At 41.6% G+C, this 14,479-nt stretch overlaps 1 protein-coding gene across 1 annotated transcript; it reads left to right on the forward strand.

Annotated features, from left to right (window-relative positions):
• The first annotated feature begins 44 nt into the window (after nt 1–44).
• LOC118388519 (adaptin ear-binding coat-associated protein 2-like) lies at nt 45–11,068 on the forward strand. The gene is made up of 8 exons (XM_052526872.1): nt 45–221; nt 4,977–5,077; nt 6,757–6,861; nt 8,605–8,686; nt 8,793–8,901; nt 8,998–9,139; nt 9,253–9,337; nt 9,983–11,068. Exons 1-8 carry the CDS (start codon nt 121–123, stop codon nt 10,020–10,022), a joined length of 765 nt encoding a protein of 254 aa, XP_052382832.1. The 5' UTR covers nt 45–120; the 3' UTR covers nt 10,023–11,068.
• The last annotated feature ends 3,411 nt before the right edge of the window (nt 11,069–14,479 follow it).

The raw sequence follows: 14,479 nt of genomic DNA on the forward strand, positions 1-14,479 counted from the left end.
GGTGACTGTAGTAGTCATCCTCTCCAAGAGAGGCGCTCTTGAGCTGTAAACGTTACAGTGCAGTGGGTTCATTCTCCCCCTATAGCAGTTAGAAGTTTGGAAGGTTTTTTACTTGCCAAAATGGCACTGGCAGACGACGGTAGTTACGAGTCAGTGATCTGTGTAAAGCCAGAGGTTCATGTGTACAAGATCCCACCCCGTGCCACTAACCGTGGATATCGGTGAGTTATTTTATGGACCCCACTTTGTTGATGAACTTTCTTCTAACTACTCGTTATTAGCTAGCTTGCTAATGCGTTAGCAAATCAACATGAACAAGTGGAAACTGGATGATCCAGGAAGACAAGGTTGTTGCTAGCTAATGTTAATTTGAAAGTATTCAATTATTGAATGCATAAAATGGAGAGTAGATGAATATTGTTTCAGGGATAAAGTTGTGTATTCATTTAGTTTGCTACCTATGCAGCAAGTTAACTTTCAATATGCTGTGAGGTGGCACCTTTGTTTGGCTAGCTAACTTGCTAGCTTCTAAATAATGCTAGCCAGGTGAGTTAAGTTACCAATTAACTTTAACGAGTTAGTTAGCTATAAACCTGTAACGAGTAGTTAGACTATGGTTCGCTCATAGTTAACAAGTTCAAGTAGGCAAGTCTGCTTTATTTTGGAGTGTGTGCAATGCTAAATAATTCGGGACTCCCTAAAACATGCCACTTAGGTACAAGTGACTTTTCGTAACAGGTTAGGAAAGCATTTTCGCTAACCCATACTCTTAATAGAGTACCACAGTATGAGTCATAATACCCATAAAACCTAGCGGTCAAACAGGGAAATGGTTCCAATCGTTTTTCAACCATTAGTTTTTCCCATATGGGGATTTAAGGAACTTAAAATAAGGGCTGTGTTTTGTGTAGGCTTAGCCTGGCGTGTAGTTTTGATAACTATGTAAATCTCTTTAGCGTAGCACCCCTTATTATCAACATATTCAACAGTGTTTAAGAAATATTACCTTCTGTCTTATCTTGTGATCAAGCCATTAATGTTTTGTCATTATTGGTGTTGTAGAAATGTTAGCTAACGGGTTAGCAATTTGCATGTTTGACATTTCAGTGGAAATACTGAGCAAAACAATGACCTCCTCCTAAAATAAAGGGATTTGTTTGTACAGTACAGTTGAGTTAAAGGCACTACTTCTGATTACAGCATACGGTCCCCAGTTATTGGCCACCTTACTATTTTGCTCAATTACAAATAAATACCCACAATTTTGTTTTTTTTAAAAACACCATCCTCGTATCCGAAGTGTTTACTAGATATTTGACTAGTTGGCTAGCCTTCCAGTAAAAAAAAGACTTGCCTGTCAACTTTTCATTGCGTAGCCCGGTGTGCCCTCCTGTAGACCCTTAAATGGTTCTTCACCAACATCTTCAGTGTCATAACCAAATAATGTCTCATTTGTTTTACAGATTAATCTTATGTTTTGAGAAGGTAGATAACAGTTTATTACTAACATGAGTGAATCATTTAGGTAAAAAGTTGGATATAAATTGGTGTGGTCTGTCGCGCAGTCACATTTTACAATATACAGCATGTCTCACAAAATGTGTACTTTTTTTGAAAACTCTCAATTAAAATTAACTTAAACTGCAACAAATTGGTGGTCAGCTAGCTAGAAGGGTGTCTTTAGTTGCAAAACATACTGGTATTTTCCAAGACGTTTTAAATGTTGAGCTACTGGTGATTTAATCCTCCAACCGCTAGTGTGTCTGAAGTTAGGGGGCGTCCAATGTTGGGGCAAAATTAGCTAGGACAAGGTGACTAAACAATATATTTGCCTGTATTTATCCCCCAAAAATAAATGATCATTAACTACGAATGCCAAATCAAGGCGAATATAATAATCTCTGGATTAACTATCCAATGTTGGCTAAATGTAGTAATTAATACATTGTTTACATGTCTTTTGAATGGACAATTCTATGAACTGTCTAGTGCAAGTTTTAAATTGACAATACCTGTTAGCAAAGGTGTCAGGTAGAGATGACGTGTAGAAACTTGCAGGGATTTGTAGTGTTGCATGATCTACTTTGATGTTAGTTACAAGGATGCCAACTAGCCACCTTTTGATGAAATTTGCCATTTTGAATCCAAAATAGGTGACCTATGTGATTCGTGTAGATCCGACGAGAAGTTTGGGGGCTTTGGATGACTACTGGCTGTATGCGAACGAGTGATGCGCGTTTTGACCAATACTGGCTGTATCCAAGGTTCACACAACAGAATGCAGCACGAGACTGAAGAGAAGAGACAACCAATTTGGTAGTTACATCATCAGTGCACGCTCTGGAAAGACAGCGGGGGAGTGGAAAGGAAGTTTGCCAGATAACTTACAGCAGCACGTCCCCTGAACGATAACGAAGATGTAGGTGGACAGATGACTCGGTCTATTTTGCTAGCACAGACTGGAATGTGTTCTGGGATTCATCCAATGAAATTGAGTATACCGCCTCAGTCACTGGCTTCATCAATAAGTGTATTGATGACTTCGTCCCCAAAGTGAACGTACGTGCATTTCCCAACCAGAAGCCATGGATTACAGGCAACATCCGCACCAAGCTAAAGGCTAGAGCTGCCGCTTTCAAGGAGCGGGACACTAATCCAGACGCTTATAAGAAATTCCGCTATGTCCTCAGACAAACAGGCAAATCGTCAATACAGGACTAAGCTTGAATCCTACTACACCTGCTCTGATGCTCATCTGATGTGGCAGGGCTTGAAAAATATTACGGACTACAAATGGAAAGCCAGCCGCGAGCTGCCCAGTGATGCGAGCCTACAGATGGAGGTAAATGCCTTTTATGCTCGCCTCGAGGCAAGCAACACTGAAGCATGTATGAGATCACCAGCTCTTCTGGGCAACTGTGTGATCACGGTCTCCGTAGCTGATGTGAGCCAGACCTTTTAAAACAGGTCAACATTCACAAAGCTGCAGGGCCAGATGTATTACCAAGACATGTACTCTAAGCATGCTCGGACCAACTGCCAAGTGTCTTCACTGACATTTACAACCTCTCCCTGACCGAGTCTAATACTTAATTCGCATACCGCCCCAACACATCCACAGATGACGCAGTCTCAATCGCACTCCACACTGCCCTTTCCCACCTGGACAAAAGGAGCACTTATGTGAGAATGCTTTTAATTGACTACAGCTCAGCGTTCAACACCATAGTGCCCACAGAGCTCATTACTAAGCTAAGGACCCAGGGACTTAACACCACCCCCTACAACTGGATCCTGGAGTTACTGACTGGCCGCCCCTGGGTGGTAAAGGTAGGCAACAACACAGGAGGTCGGAGACCTGGCAGTGTGGTGCCAGGACATCTCCCTCAATGTGAGCAAGACGAAAAGGAGCTGATCATGGACTATAGGAAAAGGAGGGCCGAACAGGCCCCCCATTAACATTGAAAGGGCTGAAGTGGTGCTATCATGGTCCAAACAACAAGACAGTTGTGAAGAGGACACAACCGCTTTTCCCCCTCAGGAGACTGAAAAGATTTGGCACTGGTCCCTAGATCCTCAAGTTATACAGCTGCACCATCGAGAACATCCTAATCGGTTGCATCACCGCCTGGTATGGCCACTGCTCGGCTTCCGACCATAAGGCACTACAGAGGGTAGTGTGTACAGCCCAGTACATCAGTGGGGCCAAGCTTCCTGACATCCAGGACCTATATACAAGGCGGTGTCAAAGGAAGGCCCCAAAAGTTTTCACTCCAGTCAACCGTCATACTGTTCTCTCTGCTACCACACGGCAAGCGGTACTGGATCGCCATGTCTAGGACCAAAAGGCTCCTTAACATCTATGGGATCAGTGTCGTCATCCCTGCGCGGGGCGGTTGCGCTAACGTAGGCTAATGTGATTAGTGTGAGGTAACTAAACAAAACATCCCAGGACATAGACATATCTAAAGGCTAAGGCAGAAAATTTAACAACCATTTAAGCTAGCTGCATTGTTCAATTTACAGTCGCTATTAGTGAAAGAATACAATGCAATTGTTTGAGGAGAGTGCATAATTATGAACTTAAATGTATTTAAAAACCAATTAGGCACATTTGGGCAGTCTTGATACATTTTGAACAGATATGCAATGGTTCATTGGATCATTCTAAAACTTTGCAAATAGACTGCCGCAATCTAGTTGCTTAAATGTGTATCAATGTAAATAATCCGGGTGGCCATTTGAGTAATTGTTCAGCAGTCTTATGGATTGGGGGTAGAAGCTGTTAAGGGCTTGTAAGTATTTCAGTGAGGTCTACACCTGTTGTATTCGGCGCATGTGACAGATAAGATTTGAAACGTTTTGGGGGTTTACAGTTGGGACAATTAATGGACAGTTGGGTGAAACTCTCAACATTGAAATTAATAAAAGGTGACTGTACTCTAGAGAATATAGATCTAGCTATAATGGTATTACATATCTTACATAAGAACCAAAATTGCTTTTCACAAGAGACACTTTCCCACCTTCCTATGTAATGTTGCATGACTGTACCAACGGTAACAACCACTTACCAACCATGACTGACTGTCTACATGTTTGAGCCTCTGTAGAATGTCCCGTGCTCCCAGCTAACACTAACATTTCCTGTCACATTGTTTGAGAGCAGATTTGTTTGAGGTTCCTTAAGCATGCCACTCCGAAAAAGGTACTTAACATTTTTGTCCAAGTGATCATAATCATTGAGAAACCAAAAAATACTCCTGACTTCACCTTCATGTCAATCCCTGCATCCCATGCTCTTTAGAAAGAGCAAGCTACTGATGTGCTTTATGTAGCTTAAGAGTCCCATTCTGTTGCATGGTTTGAGATTGCAATTATTGCATTACACTGTTTGATGAGTTTTAGTAAGCCCAAAAGCTCTGTAGCAAAGCAGTCATGACATGCAGGAAGGGTGCTTCACTTTGTTTTTGCAGAGCTGCTGACTGGAAGCTGGATGAGCCAGCATGGACTGGCAGGATGAAAATAATCTCCATAGGAAAGCTTGCCTATATCAAGCTAGAGGACAAAAACTCAGGTAACTACATCTGTCAGACTGTCATGGCTACATCTGTCAATACAGCTGTTGCGCTCATGTCTGTCACCTTGTCTGCTTCATATATGCATGCATACAGTTGAAGTCGGAAGTTTACATACACCTTGGCCAAATACATTTACAGTTTCACAATTTGACATTTATTCCTAGTAAAAAATTCCTGTCTTAGGTCAGTTAGGATCACAACTTCATTTAAAGAATGTGAAATGTCAGAAATTGAGTAATTTATTTCAGCTTTTATTTATTTAATCACATTCCCAGTGGGTCAGAAGTTTACATACTCAATTAGTATTTGGTAGCATTGCCTTTAAATTGTTATACTTGGGGTCAAATGTTTCGGGTAGCCTTCCACAAGCTTCTCACAATAAGTTGGGTGAATTTTGGCCCATTCCTCCTGACAGAGCTGGTGTAACTTAGTCTGGTTTGTTGGCCTCCTTGCTCGCACACGCTTTTTCAGTTCTGCCCACAAATGTTCTATTGGATTGAGGTCAGGGCTTTGTGATAGCCACTCCAACACCTTGATTTTGTTATCCTTAAGCCATTTTGCCACAACTTTGAAAGTATACTGGAGTCATTGTCCATTTGGAAGACCCATTTGCGACCAAGCTTTAACTTCCTGACAGATGTTTTGAGATGTTGCTTCAATATATCCACTTAATTTTCCCTCCTTATGACGCCATCTATTTTGTGAAGTGCACCAGTCCCTCCTGCAGCACAGCACCCCCACAACATAATGTTTCCACCCCCGTGCTTCACGGTTGGAATGGTGTTCTTCGGCTTGCAAGCATCCCCCTTTTTCCTCCAAACATAGTGATGGTCATTAAGGCCAAACAGTTAGATTTCTGTTTCATCAGACCAGAGGACATTTCTCCAAAAAGTATGATATTTGTCCCCATGTGCAGTTGCCAACCATAGTCTTTTTTTTAATGGTGGTTTTGGAGCAGTGGTTTCTTCCTTGCTGAGCGTCCATTCAGGTTATGTCGATATAGGATACATTTTTACTGTGGATATAGATACTTTTGTACCTGTTTCCTCCAGCATCTTCACAATGTCCTTTGCTGCTGTTCTGGAATTGATTTGCACTTTTCGCACCAAAGTACGTTCATCTCTAGGAGACAGAACACGTCTCTTTCCTGAGCAGTATGACGGCTACGTGGTCCCATGGTGTTTATACTTGCGTACTATTGTTTGTACAGATGAACATGGTACCTTCAGGCATTTGGAAATTGCTCCCAAGGATGAACCAGACTTGTGGAGGTCTAAAAAAATATATATATAAAAAAATCTGAGATCTTTGCTGATTTCTTTTGGTTTTCCAATGATGTCAAGCAAGAGGCACAGAGTTTGAAGGTAGGCCTTAAAATGCATCCATAGGTACACCTCCAAATGACTCAAATTATGTCAATTAGCGTAACAGAAGCTTCTAAAGACATTACACAATTTTCTGGAATTTTCCAAGCTGTTTAAAGGCAGTCAATTTAGTGTATATATACTTCTGACCCACTGGAATTGTGATACAGTGAAATAATCTGTCTGTGGTTGAAAAACGAGTTTTAATGACTCCAACCTAAGTGTATGTAAACTTCCGACTTCAACTGTATATAGATATATGTATCTCATGATTTCCAGCTTTTAGTCTAACTGAATTCTGTATTTCTTAGGAGAGTTGTTTGCCCAAGCCCCAGTGGAGCAGTATCCTGGATGTGTGGTGGAGGCAGTCACAGATTCCAGCAGATACTTTGTGGTTCGGATAGAGGACGGCAATGGTAAGATGCCATCACAATCAGAAAGACACCAGCAGAAATACGTCACCATGCAACCTGATATGCTGAAAAAATATATACAGTGGGGCAAAAAAGTATTTAGTCAGCCACCAATTGTGCAAGTTCTCCCACTTAAAGATGAGAAGCCTGTAATTTTCATCATAGTTACACTTCAACTATGACAGACAAAATGAGAAAAAAAATCCAGAAAATCACACTAGGATTTTTTATGAATTTATTTGCAAATTATGGTGGAAAATAAGTATTTGGTCAATAACAAAAGTTTAGCTCAATGTTTTTATATACCCTTTGTTGGCCATGACAGAGGTTAAACGTTTTCTGTAAGTCTTCAAGGTTTTCACACACTGTTGCTGGTATTTTGGCCCATTCCTCCATGCAGATCTCCTCTAGAGCAGTGATGTTTTGGGGCTGTTGCTGGGCAACACGGACTTTCAACTCCCTCCAAAGATTTTCTATGGGGTTGACAACTGAAGACTGGCTAGGCCACTCCAGGACCTTGAAATGCTTCTTACGAAGGCACTCCTTCGTTGCCCGAGCGGTGTGTTTGGGATCATTGTCATGCTGAAAGACCCAGCCACGTTTCATCTTCAATGCCCTTGCTGATGGAAGGAGGTTTTCACTCAAGTTCACGATACATGGCCCCATTCATTCTTTCCTTTACACGGATCAGTCATCCTGGTCCCTTTGCAGAAAATCAGCCCCAAAGCATGATGTTTCCACCCCCATGCTTCACAGTAGGTATGGTGTTCTTTGGGTGCAACTCAGCATTCTTTGTCCTCCAAACATGACGAGTTGAGTTTTTCCAAAAAGTTATATTTTGGTTTCATCTGACCATATGACATTCTCCCAATCTTCTTCTGGATCATCCAAATGCTCTCTAGCAAACTTCAGACGGGCCTGGACATGTACTGGCTTAAGCAGGGGGACACGTCTGCAGGATTTGAGTCCCTGGCGGCGTAGTGTGTTACTGATGGTAGGCTTTGTTACTTTGGTCCCAGCTCTTTGCAGGTCATTCACTAGGTCCCCCCGTGTGGTTCTGGAATTTTTGCTCACCGTTCTTGTGATCATTTTGACCCCACGGGGTGAGATCTTGCGTGGAGCCCCAGATCGAGGGGGATTATCAGTGGTCTTGTATGTCTTCCATTTCCTAATAATTGCTCCCACAGTTGATTTCTTCCGACCATGCTGCTTACCTATTGCAGATTCAGTCTTCCCAGCCTGTGCAGGTCTACAATTTGGTTTCTGGTGTCCTTTGACAGCTCTTTGGTCTTGGCCATAGTGGAGTTTGGAGTGTGACTGTTTGAGTTTGTGGACAGGTGTCTTTTATACTGATAAAAAGTTCAAACAGGTGCCATTAATATAGGTAATGAGTGGAGGACAGAGGTAACTTCTTCTTTAAGCCAGAAATCTTCCTTGTTTGTAGGTGACCAAATACTTATTTTCCACCATAATTTGCAAATAAGTTAATTAAAAAATCCTGCAATGTGATTTTCTGGATTTTTTTTTTCTCCTCATTTTGTCTGTCATAGTTGAAGTGTACCTATGATGAAAATTACAGGCCTCATCTTTTTAAGTGGGAGAACTTGCACAATTGGTGGCTGACGAAATACTTTTTTGCCCCACTGTATATTTTGGGCAAAAAAATCCATTGTAGTTTGAAAGGTTAATTGCAATACAGTATTCTAGCTAGTACATCGGTCTTCTCATGCACTTCTTTTTTTAAAGGACGACATGCATTCATCGGCCTGGGGTTTGCTGATCGTGGGGACTCCTTTGACTTCAATGTAGCTCTTCAAGATCACTTCAAGTGAGTCAACCTCTCATGTCTATCCTCTCTTTGGTTTTGGCATCAACATCCATTTTTACATTGGAACATTACGTACAATCTAACAAATCTGCCCCTTTTTCTACAGGTGGGTAAAACAGGAAGGTGAGCTGGCGAAAGAGGAAGCATCTCAGAGCACAGCACCCAAACTGAACCTAGGCTTTAAAGACGGACAGACTATCAAGATCAGCATTGGGGTGAGCATAAATGGTGGAATGAGGAGAAACAAAAATGGGATGAAGAAAAGGTGATACGGACATGCTAAGAAGGGATAGGGATTTTCTTTGTCTTAGAACATAAAGAAGAAGGATCCAGGTGCCAAGTCTCGGCCCATGGGCAGTGGCCTTCTCCTTCCTCCACCAATGGCTAAGGGTGCAGTCCTTGTATCCCCTCCTGGAGGCCAGCAATCACCTCCACCTACGCAGTCTAACACAGGTAACCTCATTAGGCTATAGAGCTCAATGACCCAATGTTCCATTACCACTGCTCAAGCACATGTTAACATGGATAATTCTACGTCTACTTTTTTTTTTTTTTACCCCCTCCAGCCTCTCTCTTAGATTTTGGAGGCCCGGTCCCTGCCGCCCTGCCCACTGCAGACCTGTGGGGAGACTTCACAGCAGCTGGTGCCAGGTCAGTTTTAGAGCTAATGGTTTAGACCAGAGATGGGCAACTTTGATGGGTGTGGAGGCCACACAAATCAGAACTCATCATGATGGGCCGCAGTTGCTCGCAATTATGTGTACACAAACAGCTAATTTCCTGTAATTATACACATTTTGCCATAGGGTGGTGGGAAATGTTTGCAGTTTTTAGTATTATATCTGAGTGAGACTAACAAAATCAATGGGGTTTCCCCCCGATGGTAATTCGACTATGATAACAAGTTTAGATAGCTGGCTGCAAAATTCACTTAGCAATCGGACTTTGTTTTTAGCTGACATGGCCTAATTGACTGACTCTCATAACAAAAGAAACTGCTGATGCACAACCAAATTTCGAAATCGCACTTTGTGTATTCTACTATTCTAACTGGCAACAGTAAGTTAAGACCCCGACTGAGGAAGTTGGCAGGCCTTATGCATGGTGTTGTGGCAAGGGAAACTGACTAGAGATCACAGGGTTACTAGCTCAAATCCCTGATGAGTTTAACTCTCTCATCCCGTTGGGTGAAGCTTTTAAACAGTTTGATGGGGGGGCCATATATCAACATTTTGTCATCCATTCATGTTGTTAACCTTCTCACATTCACACATCATCCTCTCCCCCTCACCACAGCTCCAGTCAAGACACTGCTAAAGGATGGGTGCAGTTTTAGCTGTGAGATGGACTACACACACAGGCTCCTAACATTCCCTGGACAGAATGATTGTGAGAAATTAAATGTGGGGAGCTCAGTCAACTGACAGGTTGCTTGGCACAAATGATGCTCTACATTACATACTCATTGTTTGCCTACACAAATGTATAGATTCAAACTGTCACAAGTCAGTGATTGACCAGCACGTCCTTTTTAGATACAAAGACAATATTACAATTTTTTAGATACTTTAACTATGCAGTCAGAAGTGACACTTCATGTTGTTGCTGATCAAGTATATTTTATATTTCTGTCACTCTGACCACCTGAAAATTATGCATTCCATGTTAATGACACCTTCAGGTGGTCTACTCATCTCTATGTCCCTCCCTCAATTTCTCTCCATTTTACACAAATCTGGATGTCAACCTTTCTCCTCATAACTGTCATCTGACCCTTCACCTTACACTATTCCTCGCTACAGCCCAGTACCATCATCTCATTGAGTCATCCAACATGATTAGGTGTAAAGTTTAGTATTTGTATGCCTTATTTGTTGTTGAATAGGGTGAATATTTTTAGTTTTTATGTCCAAGTATAACTTTTGTCACTCTTGAAGGACAGGTGTATGTCTGTCATTTCACAAGGTTGGGAGTTGTCTACTTCAATGTTGCTTTCCAACCACTTTCAAATTTTACTCTTGGCTTAAGAGAACGTATAGTATCTGTTCATATCAGTCTATCTTGGGCAGCCAGATCAAACCAATGTCTAGTTTGGATTTTGGTTAATATGTGGTGGTAGGTTGGAGAATGGCAACATTGACAATTATTTTATTTGTTTACATAGCATATCATGTATCTTTTAGCTACCTTTCCTGCTCCTTTTTGTTGAGTGGCCTTTGTCAACCCATACTTTACCCTACTAGTGCCTTTCAGCGAATGGACAGTTGGATGTTTGAGCAAATATTTGTCACAAATTAAAGCCAAAAGTGCCTTTTACGCAAATCAAAATCACCTGTATAAAATGTAAAGCGACACTATTGTAAATAAACCATTTGTTGTTCATTTTTTTCCTTTTCTGTTTTCATTGTCAGGTTGACTTCCCACTACACAGGTAAGGAAACAGTGGTAAGCGTGTTTAACAGGTAGTTATTTTGACTTTAGACGAGGTCTGTCTCCTTGGTTTCGTCTCCATGATTGGTGTTTGTTTGAAGTATGACTGACAAGCCTCTCCGCAAACGTTTTGCTTCAGTGTACAAGAGAAGGAAATATGCCAGTGCATGTCATCTGACACCAGAATTCAGGATTATATTGTTTTATTAAGGTGTTAAGACTGACTGAAACTGTCACTGGCAACTGGAGAAGGTGCCAGGGTGAGTAGTGGGTATTAAAAAATATATATATTGGATTAGATGTACCATATTCTACGCATTTACTTTTCGATAAAGTTGTTAGCCTAATAATGACAATGCAAAGTGGATTGAAGGCTACATGTGTCACATACAACTGAGTACTTTTCTACAGAACATTGGGCTATCGCTCTTAATATTTGCTTGGCCCTAGAAGACATTGCTCATGATTTACTGGACTTAATAGATAGACTTTCATGCTTATGGTACAGTGCCGATCTCGGGTATCAAGTCCCTCCCCGGAAAGGGTTTGGGGGAGAGCTGGAAGCAAATCGACGTCAGCAGCATATTGCTGCAAGTTGGCTGACTAGTCTAGTAAAACATTTAAAATCCGAAACGGTAGTCCAAGTATCCTGCTCTCGAATACGAATGGAGTTGACAACTATGCACTCAACCCTTATTCATTCTAGGTAAGGTTATGGCACTCGTTTGAATGGGCTGTGATTTTGGAAAGGAAGTGGTGAATGTCCTTCGCAGAGTATCGGCTACTCTGTTTATTACGGGAAACGAAAGGAAATACTATTTTCACTAGATGTCCGCGTTTAATTGGGACCATCGTCCATAAAATCAGAGAAGCGTTAAGGCGGCATATGGCCTCCATGAAGGCAGGCAGATGCAACCGTATCGGTGATGCGATTTTAATGCACGACATGTTTACGTACCCGTCGTGCACGCAGGATCATCACATTTGTCACTGAAATGGTGTGTTTTGGAAATCCATGTATTCTGCAACAATGTTGCCGGTTAACAAGCAATAGGCGTGTTTTGCGAATGCGATGATTGTAACATCAGTAGGCTGGCGTTACTCTGGGTGACCTAACTTCTCGCTTTGCAACATTGTTTCCAAGTTTTTGAAACGTTGATTGGGCGCGTCAGTGGGGGGCCATTGTTGTGGTTGGTCACGGAAGTCTGGGTTTCATCAAATCAAAAGTTTATTGGTCGTGTACATAGATTTGCAGGTGCTGCGAAATGCTTGTGTTTTCTAGCTCTAACAGTGCAGTAATATCTACCAATACACACACTCCCATTCAGAAATATTAACGTCATAGTCAACATAGCTACAAGAACTAACGCAAAAATCATGCAGTACACTCAGCAGTGTGGCAATTACACCAGCAGGCCCCAGTGGCAATAACTTAAGACCAGAAGTTTACCTTGACTTTGAAGAGTTCCAGTGTTGGATGGCCATAGCCAGCTTGCTAACATAGCATCCCTCTGTGACAAAACTGCATATTTTAGTGGCCTTTTATCGTCCCCAGCACAAGGTGCACCTGTTTAATGATCATGCTGTTTCATCAGCTTCTTGATATGCCACACCCGTCAGGTGGATGGATCATCTTGGAAAAATAGAAATTCTCACTAACAGGGATGTAAACAAATTTGTGCACGAAATTTGCTTATAGTGCGCATGGAAAATTTCTCCAATCTGTGACCAACACTTTACATGTTGCTTTTATATTTTTGTTCAGGGATATAATGCTATGTGTATAGACAGTATATTAATATAGAAGGTGTGTACAGCAGTAGTTATAGGATGAGCCATCATTACAATACAATATATACATATAAAGTTGGTAAAACACTTATATATATATATTAAATTGGGTGGTTCAGCTTAGTATAGCGGAAAGATTGTTGCTTCCATCAGTGTAATTGTCTGCATCATTTCCAATCCCCATATCTTTTTTTGGTAAATATATATACACGTACAAACATATGCATACGTAAACATTTATACATACAGTGGGGAGAACAAGTAGTTGATACACTGCCGATTTTGCAGGTTTTCCTACTTTAAAAGCATGTAGAGGTCTTTTATCATAGGTACACTTCAACTGTGAGAGACGGAATCTAAAACAAAAATCCAGAAAATCACATTGTATTATTTTTAAGTATTTTATTACTTAAATCATACAATATGATTTTCTGGATTTTTGTTTTAGATTCCGTCTCTCACAGTTAAAGTGTACCTATGATAAAAATGACAGACCTCTACATGCTTTGTAAGTAGGAAAATCGGCAGTGTATCAAATACTTGTTTTCCCCATACATACATACCTATATACAGTGGGACAAAAAAAATATTTAGTCAGCCACCAATTGTGCAAGTTCTCCCACTTAAAAAGATGAGAGGCCTGTAATTTTCATCATCGGTACACTTCAACTATGACAGACAAAATGAGAAAAAAATCCAGAAAATCACATTGATCACAGTGATGTTTTGGGGCTGTTGCTGGGCAACACAGACTTTCAACTCCATCCAAAGATTTTCTATGGGGTTGAGATGTGGAGACTTGCTAGGCCACTCCAGGACCTTGAAATGCTTCTTACGAAGCCACTCCTTCGTTGCCCGGGCGGTGTTTTTGGGATCATTGTCATGCTGAAAGACCCAGCCACGTTTCATCTTCAATGCCCTTGCTGATGGAAGGAGGTTTTCACTCAAAATCTCACGATACATGGCCCCATTCATTCTTTCCTTTACATGGATCAGGCGTCCTGTCCTGGTCCCTTTGCAGAAAAACAGCCCCAAAGCATGATGTTTCCACCCCCATGCTTCACAGTAGGTATGGTGTTCTTTGGATGCAACTCAGCATTATTTGTCCTCCAAACACAACGAGTTGGGTTTTTACCGAAAAGTTATATTTTGGTTTCATCTGACCGTATGACATTCACCCAATCTTCTTCTGGATCATCCAGTTTTAGCAAACTTCAGACGGGCCTGGACATGTACTGGCTTAAGCAGGGGGACACGTCTGGCACTGCAGGATTTGAGTCCCTGGCGGCGTAGTGTGTTACTGATGGTAGGCTTTGTTACTTTGGTCCCAGCTCTCTGCAGGTCATTCACTAGGTCCCCCCCGTGTGGTTCTGGGATTTTTGCTCACCGTTCATGTGATCATTTTGACCCCACAGGGTGAGATCTTGCGTGGAGCACCAGATCGAGGGAGATTATCAGTGGTCTTGTATGTCTTCCATTTCCTAATAATTGCTCCCACAGTTGATTTCTTCAAACCAGGCTGCTTACCTATTGCAGATTCAGTCTTCCCAGCCTGGTGCAGGTCTACAATTT

This window comes from Oncorhynchus keta, chromosome 10 (assembly GCF_023373465.1).
Source record: "Oncorhynchus keta strain PuntledgeMale-10-30-2019 chromosome 10, Oket_V2, whole genome shotgun sequence".
Classification (NCBI taxonomy): Eukaryota; Metazoa; Chordata; class Actinopteri; order Salmoniformes; family Salmonidae; genus Oncorhynchus; species Oncorhynchus keta.